This window comes from Nerophis ophidion, linkage group LG19, assembly GCF_033978795.1.
Source record: "Nerophis ophidion isolate RoL-2023_Sa linkage group LG19, RoL_Noph_v1.0, whole genome shotgun sequence".
Taxonomy (NCBI): domain Eukaryota; kingdom Metazoa; phylum Chordata; class Actinopteri; order Syngnathiformes; family Syngnathidae; genus Nerophis; species Nerophis ophidion.
Window position 1 is genome coordinate 22991965 of NC_084629.1, and position 12913 is coordinate 23004877.

General features: G+C 38.8%; 1 protein-coding gene across 1 annotated transcript in view; it reads right to left on the reverse strand.

Moving 5' to 3' along the window:
* The window catches only part of itgav (integrin, alpha V), a 62648-nt gene that overhangs the window by 25807 nt on the left and 23928 nt on the right, over positions 1-12913 (reverse strand). The window contains exons 5-14 of the mRNA XM_061879573.1: positions 11763-11824; positions 11591-11639; positions 8010-8132; positions 5988-6032; positions 5724-5767; positions 5596-5652; positions 1217-1269; positions 448-523; positions 243-372; positions 62-159 (exon numbers count right to left, since the gene is read on the reverse strand). Of these exons, the coding sequence (XP_061735557.1) occupies positions 62-159; positions 243-372; positions 448-523; positions 1217-1269; positions 5596-5652; positions 5724-5767; positions 5988-6032; positions 8010-8132; positions 11591-11639; positions 11763-11824 (737 nt within the window). The remainder of the gene's footprint in view (positions 1-61; positions 160-242; positions 373-447; positions 524-1216; positions 1270-5595; positions 5653-5723; positions 5768-5987; positions 6033-8009; positions 8133-11590; positions 11640-11762; positions 11825-12913) is intronic.

A 12913-nucleotide genomic window follows, 5' to 3' on the forward strand; every position in this document is an offset into this window, starting at 1 on the left:
AGTGACAAATCCAGTAAAGGTTGATGATTACCCACAAGTTTTTAACAGAATTTCAAAGAACCTGGGAGGGTGTCGGCTCAGGTCCCTGGGGACGCCCATTGTGGATGTAGACCAGGCCGTTGTGTTCTGGGCCTCCATAGGGTGCAGAGATGGCAACATCTGGGTCGAGACAAAGCACAACATAAATCAGCAGACAAAATGGTGAACGACTGTGTGTACGTGTAAATGGATGATTTGCTTGCCATTGTAACCGTCCATGTCCAAGTCTCCCAACGCCGCGATGGACGAGCCGTACCTGGCGTAGATCTCTGACCCCGTAAGCATCTGCGGAGGGTGGAAGGAAAATCCTCCCCGACCCATGAAGACAGACACCTGGAAAACACACATGCACACAGGCAGTAAATAAAAGCGGGATGCAAATATGGTGTGCGTCTGTGTGTTTCCTACCTGCCCCACCTCCCTTAGTTTGCCATCGGACCCCCTGTCCATGAAGAGAGGAGCACCCACCAGCAGGTCCATCAAACTGACAAAATGTCAATTGGGCGACAGCATTAGTGATGTTAGCAATCATGACCCGACATTGACAATAAGTCTAACCCATGGGTGTCCAAACTACGGGCGGCGGGGAAATTGCGGCCCGCCAGCTTCTTCAATTTGGCCTGCAAGATGGCCCAAGTTCAACAGGCAATTTGGCCGGGCATATTAAATTAAATATCTATGCTTATTTGTCAACACATTGAGTGACTCAAGCCAGTGCCTATGGAGTATGCTTTCTACTATAGCATTCACAGCTTTTACTTATATAACCCAATCCAAACAACCTTTGCTGGTCATGGCAGAGGAAAAAAAATCAAGTAACACAAAAAGTAAAAAAACATGTCATACATAAAACAACCTGCTCATTGAACTTTGTGGATTTTAATAGAAAAAAACGCAAACCCCCGTAAAAATTTTTAAAATACACCCATTTAAATCTGTTACAAGGCATGATGGGAAAAGCGCCAAAATTATTCTTTATACTTTTTGGCTTTCCGACTTTCGCAAAATGTTCAGCCCAATGCGGCCGCCCCAGTCAAAAAGTTTGGACAACCATGATCTAACCCAAAATAATCAAGAGCTATTCGTGCGGAATGCCATATTGTAGTGGAAATGCAGTGAGGTTAGCTTGTCCTTATAAGGACTCAAAAACATCAACAGCATCTCCTTGGCGACTCACCCGTCCTTGTTCACGTCGGTCACAGCCACAGAGTGTCCGAAGTAGGCGGCCATCTTGCAGAGGCAGAAAGGATAGGTAACAACATTGCACTGATTTAAAGCATTCGTAAAAAAGGCTCGGTCCTCGTCTCAAAAAGTGACGTGCTCTGCAGGAATGCTTCTCATCGCTTTGTGCCGCCTTTCCTGAGCACTGACATCATCACTTTATTGCCTGCCAAGGCCCGCAGGAGGGTCAAGCCAAAAGTTACCATTCCTACTTAGGTAAGAATGAGCTCTTTTTTCATCTATATTTTATCTGTAGACACAATCAAGAGTACGATGATGCAACCAGCTCAAATATAGCTAGATAAATAAGATTAACTATGGACCCCACAATGCCTCTTTATGCGGGGGGATCCTTTTTTTTTTTTTTCTTTGTCATGAAAAAGGGACGTTTTTGTCATGAAAAAAGGACGTTTTTGTCATGAAAAAGGGAGGTTTTTGTGGTTGATGCACTAATTGTAAGTGTATATTGTGTTTTTTATGTTGATTTAATAAAATATATATATATTTTTTTGTTTTTATAAAAATGAATAAAAAAATTCTGCGGACCACTGAACTAGACGACACAAACTACATTTCTTACAAATCCCTGCAGAACGAAGAATAGCTAAACATCCTTCACTACACACCGTAAGGGGATACAATAGCTAACCGCTAACAGCTAGTACTCCTCAATGTAAACAAATTGGTGGATCGATAGAATTATCAACTGCAACAATATCAAATAAAAGAGCTTTATATAGTCAATGTTTACATCAATATTTATATTTACAAAATATTTTGTCATTTTTCCTATTGTTCATAAACTCAGGAAATATGGCCCTGGACACAAGAATAATTTATTATGACCAATGTATGACCCTGTAACTACTACAAATTTGTAGTATCACCCACAACTTATGTAAAGTATCCAAACAACAGAAAAATAAGTGCTTATTACATTTTATTGGAAGTGTAGAAAGAACATGTTAAAACTGAAAGTAACCAGTCAAATAATAACAGTAAATGAACACGTATATTAATATCAAGCCAAAATGCGTCCGTTCTCCCTTTTCTGTCTATACACATTGTCTGCTTGCAAGTACTCCGTGATTGTGTGCAACCGAACATGCTCTTCTGCTCGTAAAACCAGCAATGTCAAGACATGACTTCGACACGGGTTCGGGACCGGTACGTTTCAGAGACGGTATCGTACCGAAAATTATTTATTGGTATAGCGGTATTATACTAATACAGATGAATAAAAATAAAAAAAAATGTAAAAAATTAAATATTGTAACAGTATGGCATTAGAAGGTGGGTCTTGAACTGGGTAGGAATCTACTTAACCACCAGGAAGCAATACGTGAAGCTAGGCAAACATACATCTACACCTCTAAATATAACCTGTGGCGTACAACAGGGATCAATACTGGGACCAAAATTGTTCTATCTTTATAATATGACATTGGTAAAGTTACAAAAGTTAGTATTATTTGCAGACGATACAAATGCATTTTGTTCAAAAGAACACGCAGAATCTAACACAAATTTTAACAAAAGAAATTAATACATTAAAAAGATGGTTTGACAAAAATAGACTATTCTTAAACTTCAGGAAAACTAAAGTAATGCTATTCGGTAACAGTGGAAGAGAAAGTCAAACAAAAATACCAATAGACATCGAAAAAGTAAAATAAATCTAATTCTGGGTGTAATAATTGATAATAAAATTAACTGAAAATCTCAAAAATATACTACATAAAGTGACAAGAAATACATCAATGCTGAATAAAGCTGGATAAATATGTATTGGACAAACACCACTCCATAACATTTGACAACGAAACAATTAAACAAGGCGACACGGTAAAGAATCTGGGTATTATCTTCGACCAAACTCTCTCCTTTGAGGCACACATTAAAAGCGTTACTAAAACGGCCTTCTTTCATCTCCGTAATATCGCTAAAATTCGCTCCATTCTGTCCACTAAAGACGCTGACATCATTATCCATGCGTTTGTTACGTCTCGTCTCGATTACTGTAACGTATTATTTTCGGGTCTCCCCATGTCTAGTATTAAAAGATTACAGTTGGTACAAAATGCGGCTGCTAGACTTTTGACAAGAACAAGAAAGTTTGATCACATTACGCCTGTACTGGCTCACCTGCACTGGCTTCCTGTGCACTTAAGATGTGACTTTAAGGTTTTACTACTTACGTATAAAATACTACACGGTCTAGCTCCATCCTATCTTGCCGATTGTATTGTACCATATGTCCCGGCAAGAAATCTGCGTTCAAAGGACTCCGGCTTATTAGTGATTCCCAAAGCCCAAAAAAAGTCTGCGGGCTATAGAGCTTTTTCATTTCGGGCTCCAGTACTCTGGAATGCCCTCCCGGTAACAGTTCGAGATGCCACCTCAGTAGAAGCATTTAAGTCTCACCTTAAAACTCATTTGTATACTCTAGCCTTTAAATAGACTCCCTTTTTAGACCAGTTGATCTGCCGTTTCTTTTCTTTTTCTTCTATGTCCCACTCTCCTTTGTGGAAGGAGTCCGATCCGGTGGCCATGTACTGCTCGCCTGTGTATCGGCTGGGGACATCTCTGCGCTGCTGATCCGCCTCCGCTTGGGATGGTTTCCTGCTGGCTCCGCTGTGAACGGGACTCTCGCTGCTGTGTTGGATCCGCTTTGGACTGGACTCTCGCGATTGTGTTGGATCCATTATGGATTGAACTTTCACAGTATCATGTTAGACCCGCTCGACATCCATTGCTTTCCTCCTCTCCAAGGTTCTCATAGTCATCATTGTCACCGACGTCCCACTGGGTCATCATTGTCACTGATGTCCCACTGGGTGTGAGTTTTCCTTGCCCTTATGTGGGCCTACCGAGGATGTCGTAGTGGTTTGTGCAGCCCTTTGAGACATTAGTGATTTAGGGCTATATAAGTAAACATTGATTGATTGATATTCTCTACTGCCCGCTAGTGTTACCATATATGAGTTATTGTGCACAAATATGGGGAAATAACTACTAAAGAAAGTTTCAGTCACTAAACGTGTTACAAAAAAAATCAGTTATAAAAATACATAAGGTTGTTCATTGAATCACAATTAAATTCCACGATATAGTGAATTTGCAAACTGCTAAAATTGTGCATAAAGCAAACTATAACCTGTTACGTTACCCAAGAACGTACATTTCTTCTCAACAAAAGAGGAGAACTATAAACTCAGACAAAAATGTTACTCAAAGCATCTGTATGCAGGTACACCACTTAAAACCTTTAGCATATCAGTATGTGGAATTAAATTAAGGAATGGATTAAGTAGAAGAATCAAACAATGTACCAATATGACCCAGTTTAAGAAACGGTTCAAACTCGAAGTGTTCACAATGTACCAAGAAGGAGAAGAAAAAACATGATAAACATTTTGAAGTAATTGATAACCTTAGTAATCACATATGAAGTCAAACTTGCTTGACTATTTATTCATCTTGAATTTTATTATTTATGGAGTATATTGTGAGCAAATAGAGAACAGGGAGTGAACAAAACTGAACAAAAATTGCGATTTATTTGCTCTCGCCTTTTTCCAACTCCTTTTTTAATAGGTTGAAAAGATGAACTGGAAATTGTGGCGTATCATGTTGTAATTGTATGCATGTTTGAAATAAGCTCAAAAATATTTTCCAGAATATTTACCTTGTTTTGGGAACCCCCAATGTCCATAAAAATAACGTAATGCCAATTATGCAAATTAGACGGCAGTACCCCCCCTACAGCCACAGACAGATGGCAGTCCTGTTGGTTACGCTGCAAACAATAGCAATTATTGAAAAATATACAGATTAGCATTTCTGACCTAAATGGTTTAATAAAAGTATTAAATAAAAAAATAAGTAAATAATATCAAAAAGGCCCCTGCATGGGCAAATAACATTTCAAACATGAAACATTGTGGATGAACTTGTGGACTGACGTGTTGGCAGCATGTCACTGATAAACGACACGAGTCACTGCCTCACTGATGTGGTCAGAGGAATGAGACAGAGACAGAGATGCAAAGTGTCTTTGTTCCAACTTAAATCCTGAGAACGTGGGCCTCAAATAGGAGAGGAAACAGGAAGCAGATAAAAGTATGACTGCTGCTTTCAGATGGCAGCTAAAGGAGGACAGACAGGAAGTGAAGAGCTCATTAAGGCCCATAACTTCTCTCTACACACGCCTTAGGGACCTTTTACAATCGCTTATTTCTTCATTGTATTCAAGTATCTTTTTTAACCATTTCATAAATGTCATTTCAGACCAATAGACAGTGTAATTGCATATAAACAACGAATACAGCTCACCTGAGTTCCTGTAAAGTTGACCATGGACTCCATGTTGAGGCCATTGAAGATGTTTACCTAAAATGTTAACGCCATTAGCCATGCTCCTTGTGCTGCAATTATCGTAGTGAGAAGTTTTTAGCACTTACGTAACCTAGCGCCTTGTCCCCCCTCGGCACCCCAGTAACGTAGTCTAGGAGAGGGAAACAATAGACGTGTCACACAGGAAAAAAACAAAAAACACCTGGGGAACCCCAAATGTAACTGCCGAGTAGGGATTGCATTCCAGGGCACAGCTGTAAAGCGAGGGGGGAACGCTACATGTGGTTTTCCTAAAGCAATTATTCTTAAATGCAGTTTGGTGAATGAGTGCGTCATGAGTAAGTCACATTCAAGAATGCAGTAAAAATTACCCTCTTTTCCATCGTCGTTGAAGTCTCCGACTGTCACAGAGTATCCTGGAGGACAAAACAAAATTCAACCAGAAGCTTGCCAGAAGGTTGCGGAAGGCTACCAAAAGCGCCTTATTGCAGTGAAACTTGCCAAAGGACATGTAACCAAATATTAACATTGCTGTATGTATACTTTTGACCCAGCAGATTTGGTCACATTTTCAGTAGAACCATAATAAATTCATAAAAGAATCAAATTTCATCAATGTTATTTGTGACCAACAAGTATGTGCTCCTATCACTCAATCACAAAAAAATAAGAGTTGTAGAAATTATTGGAAACTCAAGACAGCCATGACATTATGTTTTTTACAAGTGTATGTAAACTTTTGACCACAACTATATATATATATATATATTATGGGTGTGGGAAAAATCGATCCGAATACGAACCGAATCGAATACGTTGTGCAAATCAGAATCAATTCTCTTTTTTTTTTTTAAAACGATTATTTTTTTTATATCAATCCAACAAACCACTACACAGCAATACCATAACAATGCAATCCAATTCCAAAACCAAACCTGACCCAGCAACACTCAGAACTGCAATAAACAGAGCAATTGAGAGGAGACACAAACACGACACAGAACAAACCAAAATGAGTGAAACAAAAATGATTATCAACAACAGTATCAATATTACTTATAATTTCAGCATAGCAGTGGTTAAAAATCCCTCATTGACCTTATCATTAGACATTTATAAAAATTAAAAAAAGAACAATAGTGTCACAGTGGCTTACACTTGCATCTCATCTCATAAGCTTGACAACACACAGTGTCCAATGTTTTCACAAAGATAAAATAAGTCATATTTTTGGTTCGTTTAATAGTTAAAACAAATTTACATTATTGCAATCAGTATATAAAACATTGTCTTTTACAATTATAAAAGCTTTTTAAAAAAAATCTACTACTCTGCTTGCATGTCAGCAGCTCTGAAGTAGATCCTGCTGAAATCCTATGTATTGAATGAATACAGAATCGTTGTGAATCGGAAAAATACCGTTTTTGAATGGAGAATCACGTTGAATGTAAAAAAATCTATATTTTTATCGAATCGTGACCCCAAGAATCGATATTGAATCGAATCGTGGGACACCCAAAGATTCGCAGCCCTAAAAAAACACACATATATATATATATATATATATATATATATGTGTGTGTTATTTTTAAATGACTATATCCATCCATCCTTTTTCTACCGCTTATTCCCTTTGGGGTCGCGGGGGGCGCTGAATATATAATTAATATAATTGGTTATTAAGGGTATGTGAAAATTCGACCCCTACCTTTTTTACTTCTGTGACAACCTCCTTAAAGTTTAATCAGAACTATCAAGCAACTAAAATGCGGCAAACATAGATAAGTGTGGAGAGAGTGTTTTGCATTTTCCCATCATCCCTTGTAATGGATATAAATGTACATAGTTTTAATTTGTATATGCTGAATGTATGTTTTTTTATAATATCCACAAAGTTCAATGAGCAGGATGTGTTGTGCTATCTTGTTTGTTGAATTTTTGTGCTGGTTGAAATTTTTTTCTGCACCTTGACTAGGGAAGGTTGTTTGGATTAAGTCAATACAAGTAAATGCTGTTCACATATCCACATTGAAGTACAATAATGTGGTACTTTTGTTGGTCATCAGATGACGACAAAATGTCAGTTATTAAATTGCTGATTATTTGTGTATTATATGTAAACACCGCGCTCGGCCAAATTGCTTATTCGAATTGTGCAGTCTCGCAGGCCAAATTTATGACGCCCGCAAGCCTAAGTTTGGACACACCTGCACCAGACCTTTGCTAACGTAACTGGACTATCAGCTGGACTGTTGGAACAGCAACAGGTTAAATATACCAATCTCAGTGGTTTTAAGAAGAACAGAGGGAATTAGTCACAGACCATTTCGACGGTCGAAACGGACACCATTTGAATACACCCTAAAAGCGCTGGTGAGCAAATCTGTCGTTACCTAGGTAACTGTCGTCATACTGGGCGCTGGCCGACTTGGTTGCCAGGGTGTTTCCATACGGGGTGATGTAGTTGTTGTCGAGTCTGGTAAAGATTTCCGATACATCATCGGATATCAGTTGACCTGCAAAATGGAGTCAAGTCAATCCACAAAAGCAAAAAATAAAATAACCAAAAGGAAGGTTTATCACTGGAAATAAATACTTTAAAAAGACTGCCTTCTGCGAGAGGCGCTTCAATTTTGTTTACGAGATAAGGATGTTATATTAAAGAGTCTGGTGGCTTTTGTGCATTTCAAAAAGCAGGGAACACTAAGTCTGTCCAAGCATGACTCAGCGTTTAGGCTCTGCCACATCCTCTTTGTCAGACGAGAACACAGACACGCCTGGACCTGACTCAAGCACACCCTGTTCACGTTTGAAAAAAAAAACACCTCACTTTTACTCTGGAAACAGCTGGCACACTTTGACAGCCGAAACAGTTAACCAGACCAAAGAGAGCCTTGTTAAGAGGTTCTAACAGCTATCTAATAACACAATGACATAGTTCAACTTGTTAACTAAATAACTCGCTTTTGAAATATGAAAAGTCTAATTACATGAATCTAAAAGTAGCACACACATACACAACTGCTTATATTAATGTCAGCCAGTTTGAGGCGCATCAACATAAACAGGTTTTACTGTATTGTGAAATCTTTTGAGACAAGTAAACCCCTTTTTTCAGACCGACAATTCCAAATCAAGGCTACATCCAATGATTGAAAACCTGATTGGGACACCTGGTGTATTCCTGCATCAATCTCAATATTAGGTCATACGAACACCTAGGGCTGGACGGACAATTATGACAAAAATAATAATCACCATTATTTTGGATTGACATTGAAATTCCAGTTAATAACACAATTAATCATTAATTTGAAATGTTTAATTGAATTTGATAAAAGAACAACGGATATAAATGGGTAACAACTAAACAATAAGTAACATAGTAATACGAGTAGCAGCATGACTTGAAAATAACTGCAATATAAAAAAATATTAAGTTCTGTTTTTTTTGTTTATAATTCCTTTTTTTTTTTTTTACCTTTTACACTTATTTTACCACTATAGTGTGCGCTTTCAGAATCATAATACAATGTAATAAGATTTTTGTTAATTTATTGCAAAAAATCCTCAGATTTGATGGTGCGAAAACACCTTTGAAATTTTTTTTGCCTGTATTTTAAGCCAAAGCATAATAGTTTGGTAAACGTATCAATAATTGTTTAAGTACATTATTCTGGTATGAGGTACTTTTTTGAAACCTTCATTTTGTTAACGCAGTCAGACCAGATATGTTGCACACAGCGCTAATATTGTGAAGGGGGGAGTAGCCTGACGAGTTTGGAGACGACAAGGGGCCAGCCTCAAGTTGCGACTGCTGTTTGTACATTGATCTTACATCCATGATTCCATGGTGTTGTTCACAACAACACAAGCTGTTTATGTTGTTCTTGCTAGCTTTAGCTTTAGTTTAGTCGCCGTTTCAAGTGGCCGCCTCCACATTATTTACGTCAGCACGCAGCGGTTGAGTATTTCAGGGGTGAATGAGTGTTATCGGATTATTATTATTTCACTCACAATTATTTCAATGTAATGATATTTAGCGTTTAACAGCTGATTCTGTTTTATTGGCCAATTGTGACTCCGTTCGGGTTACATGTATGCCAAAATAATATGGCCTTACTTTTTTTATAGTTTGGTGATCATTCATTTAGCATACAAGCACTGTGTCAATCAAAAAGTAGCAACCCTGCCGCTAATCCAAACTTGTAGCGGAAGTGGTGTTTTATTCACTCATTACTTTCATCTTTGCAAGTTCTGGAATTTGCAAGCACTTTGTGCGGCTCGTTATTAGTTTTTTCAAATTATAATATTTTATGATTGTGAAAAAACTAAATCGGAATTTAAAAATTGGATTAACTGTCCAGCTCTATGAAGACGTTAATGGGAAATTGAAGCCAAGTGAAATATCAAGTGGTTGCTTGGCATGCTCACAGTTCAGATGCTAAAAGTGTCAAGCCTGGCATGGAACGGAGGCTGTAAAAGTTTACACTTGGTAAAAACTTCAATATTATGGAGGGCATCGAAGGGCGTAAGCAAGCATAAACTCTCTGTGCAGTAGTTTGCGGCCTTAAAGGCCTACTGAAACCCACTACTACCGATTACGCAGTCTGATAGTTTATATATCAATGATGAAATCTTAACATTGCAACTTATGCCAATATGGCCGGTTTAGTTTACTAAATTACAATTTTAAATTACCCGCGGAGTTTCTTGTTGAAAACATCACGGAATGATGACACGTATAATGACGCGTGTTTGTGACGTTATTGGTTGAGCGGACATTTTAGTCCAGCACCACTTATGGCTAAAAGTAGTCTCTTTTCATCGCATAATTACACAGTATTTTGGACATCTGTGTTGCTGAATCTTTTGCAATTTGTTCAATTAATAATGGAGACTATAAAGAAGAATGCTGTTCGTGGAAAGCAGTGGATTGCAGCTGCCTTTAGCAACTGAAACACAGCCGGTGTTTCTTTATTTGTTGTGAAGCTTTAGCGAACATGTTTCTCTACATGTCAACCAGCAAGTTTTGGGATGAGAAAATTGTGATATTAAGTCGGCTCTTACCGGAGACTTGTGCGGAGTTAGCGTCCTTCCTCCTGCAGAGGCTGTCAAAAAGGCAGCTGTGATCTTGGCTCCTCCATTGGCTTCTCTCAGAGACACTTGCGGTCACCGCAGCCCTCTGACTTTCAGGTATTACTTTATAATCTCACTAAAACACTATTAACACAATAAGCAGATAAGGGATTTTCCAGAATTATCCTAGTAAATGAGTCTAATAACATCTGAATTGCTCCCACTGCCGTTGCCTTTTTTTTCTAGTGCTTCACTCTAACTTTTCTCATCCACAAATCTTTTATCCTCGCTCAAATTAATGGGGAAATCGTTGCTTTCTCGGTCCGAATCGCTCTTGCTGATTGTGGCTATGATTATAAACAAGGTGAGGATGTGAGGAGCCCTACAACCCGCGACGTCACGCGCACACCGTCTGCTACTTCCGGTATAGGCAAGGCTTTTTTATTAGCGACCAAAAGTTGCGAACTTTATCGTCGATGTTCTCTACTAAATCCTTTCAGCAAAAATATGGCAATATCGCGAAATGATTAAGTATGACACATAGAATGGACCTGCTATCCCCGTCTAAATAAGACAATCTCATTTCAGTAGGCCTTTAACCACTAGTAGCGATGTTAGGTACGCATCATGCATCCCTGATGCATTCAAATCTGAAAGGATGCAATAAACTCACTTTCCATGCGTCCCACAGAGGCACTTCACTTTTCCATGAAAAACAATGCATTGTGAACAACTAATTTTTAGAACAATTTGTTGACCTTGTCATCACAAATTGTTCAAATGAATTTCTCGATAATAGTTTGTGACGTCATTGCTAGTGCTTTTCCTAACAGAAACAAACATGCAAACACAATTTTATTCAGAGTTCTGTAGTGGCGACCTGTCGCCTCCTCACCTTGCCAGTAGAAGCTTCCGGGTCCGCCCACCACCACTCGGTTGTTCTGCTGCAATACAAAAAGAAAGTCGGAGAAATTCACACCGCATGTTCTCCACCTGTCAGTCAGAAGCAATTGGGACGTGATGCCTCACAATTTTGAAGCCACGCCCACACATAGATGGTGTTCTACCTTGAGAAAGTCGGCACTGAAGCCTGCCTGGCAGAAGCCTTGCCCCTCGGGTGAGTTGGCACCTGGGCAGAAACAAAACAGCAGGGGCTTATTGGCTCACTAAACCACTAAAATAGAACATCAAAAGAAGACAGGAAAATGACAAGCAAATGAGGAAATTTGGATAGATGTTGAATATAAATGTGATCATTTGATTATGTGTTTAGAGTAGATAAGTATGTCAAACTACAACATCCTATCGTGCATTTTATTTTACACAGAAAGTTTGGAATGTTTGCCTCTGATCCTCGCCCAAATTTGAGCCCGCTTCCCCTCCTTCGAAACGATTGGATGAGATAGTCTAAGGTGTTGCACCTGTCCATGCACACGCATTATTCACACATGCAACATAGCCGTTATAGAACGACTGTAATGCCATTGCTATTTGCAGGTTATTGATGACAACCAACATAATCAACTATTAAAATTAAATACAGACTCAAAATAATCCACGTCAGAGGGCTGCTCATCCAAGACTATGTGTGTGCGCAATAAAGACGCTAAAGAAGGACATACATTTGGATTGCCACAAATAGACACAAGGCTACCTGTTCACCCTCACTTAAATGCTCTTTAACGGCACTGGCTTTTAATGTCACATGTCGATACAACACTGGACAGTAGGTGGCTTAATGCATCAGAATTCCGTTTCTTAACACACCTCATAAGTGCCTGCTTAGCCAGAGAATAAGAAGACGTAGCAAGCAAAATAAGTGTTGTCAAGTTAGCTACTTTGACGTTATATTTGCATATTGAGTATTCAGACCACTACATATATACATATTTAAAAAAAATGTTTTGGTCTACCTGGAGACATTTACATGAAAGCTCCTCTCAACGGGCAGTATGTGCTGCTGTGGGTCCCTTCCTCCTCAAAAGCACTCAGACAGTCTTGTTTGTGATATTGACAAAAAGAAGCGACAAAAGAAAGTTTGTTTGTATTTACAAAAATGTTTCACCAATTCTTTGACTCCCTCACGTTATTCCTCTCTCCTTGAGCGCCCATTACAATTACCGTACATGTGCAAGCCTCATTGCCAATTATGCAAAAGAGATGATTCCATTCTCAGTGTTTCCCACAGGTCAGGCATCTATTTGTGGTGGTGTGGTCG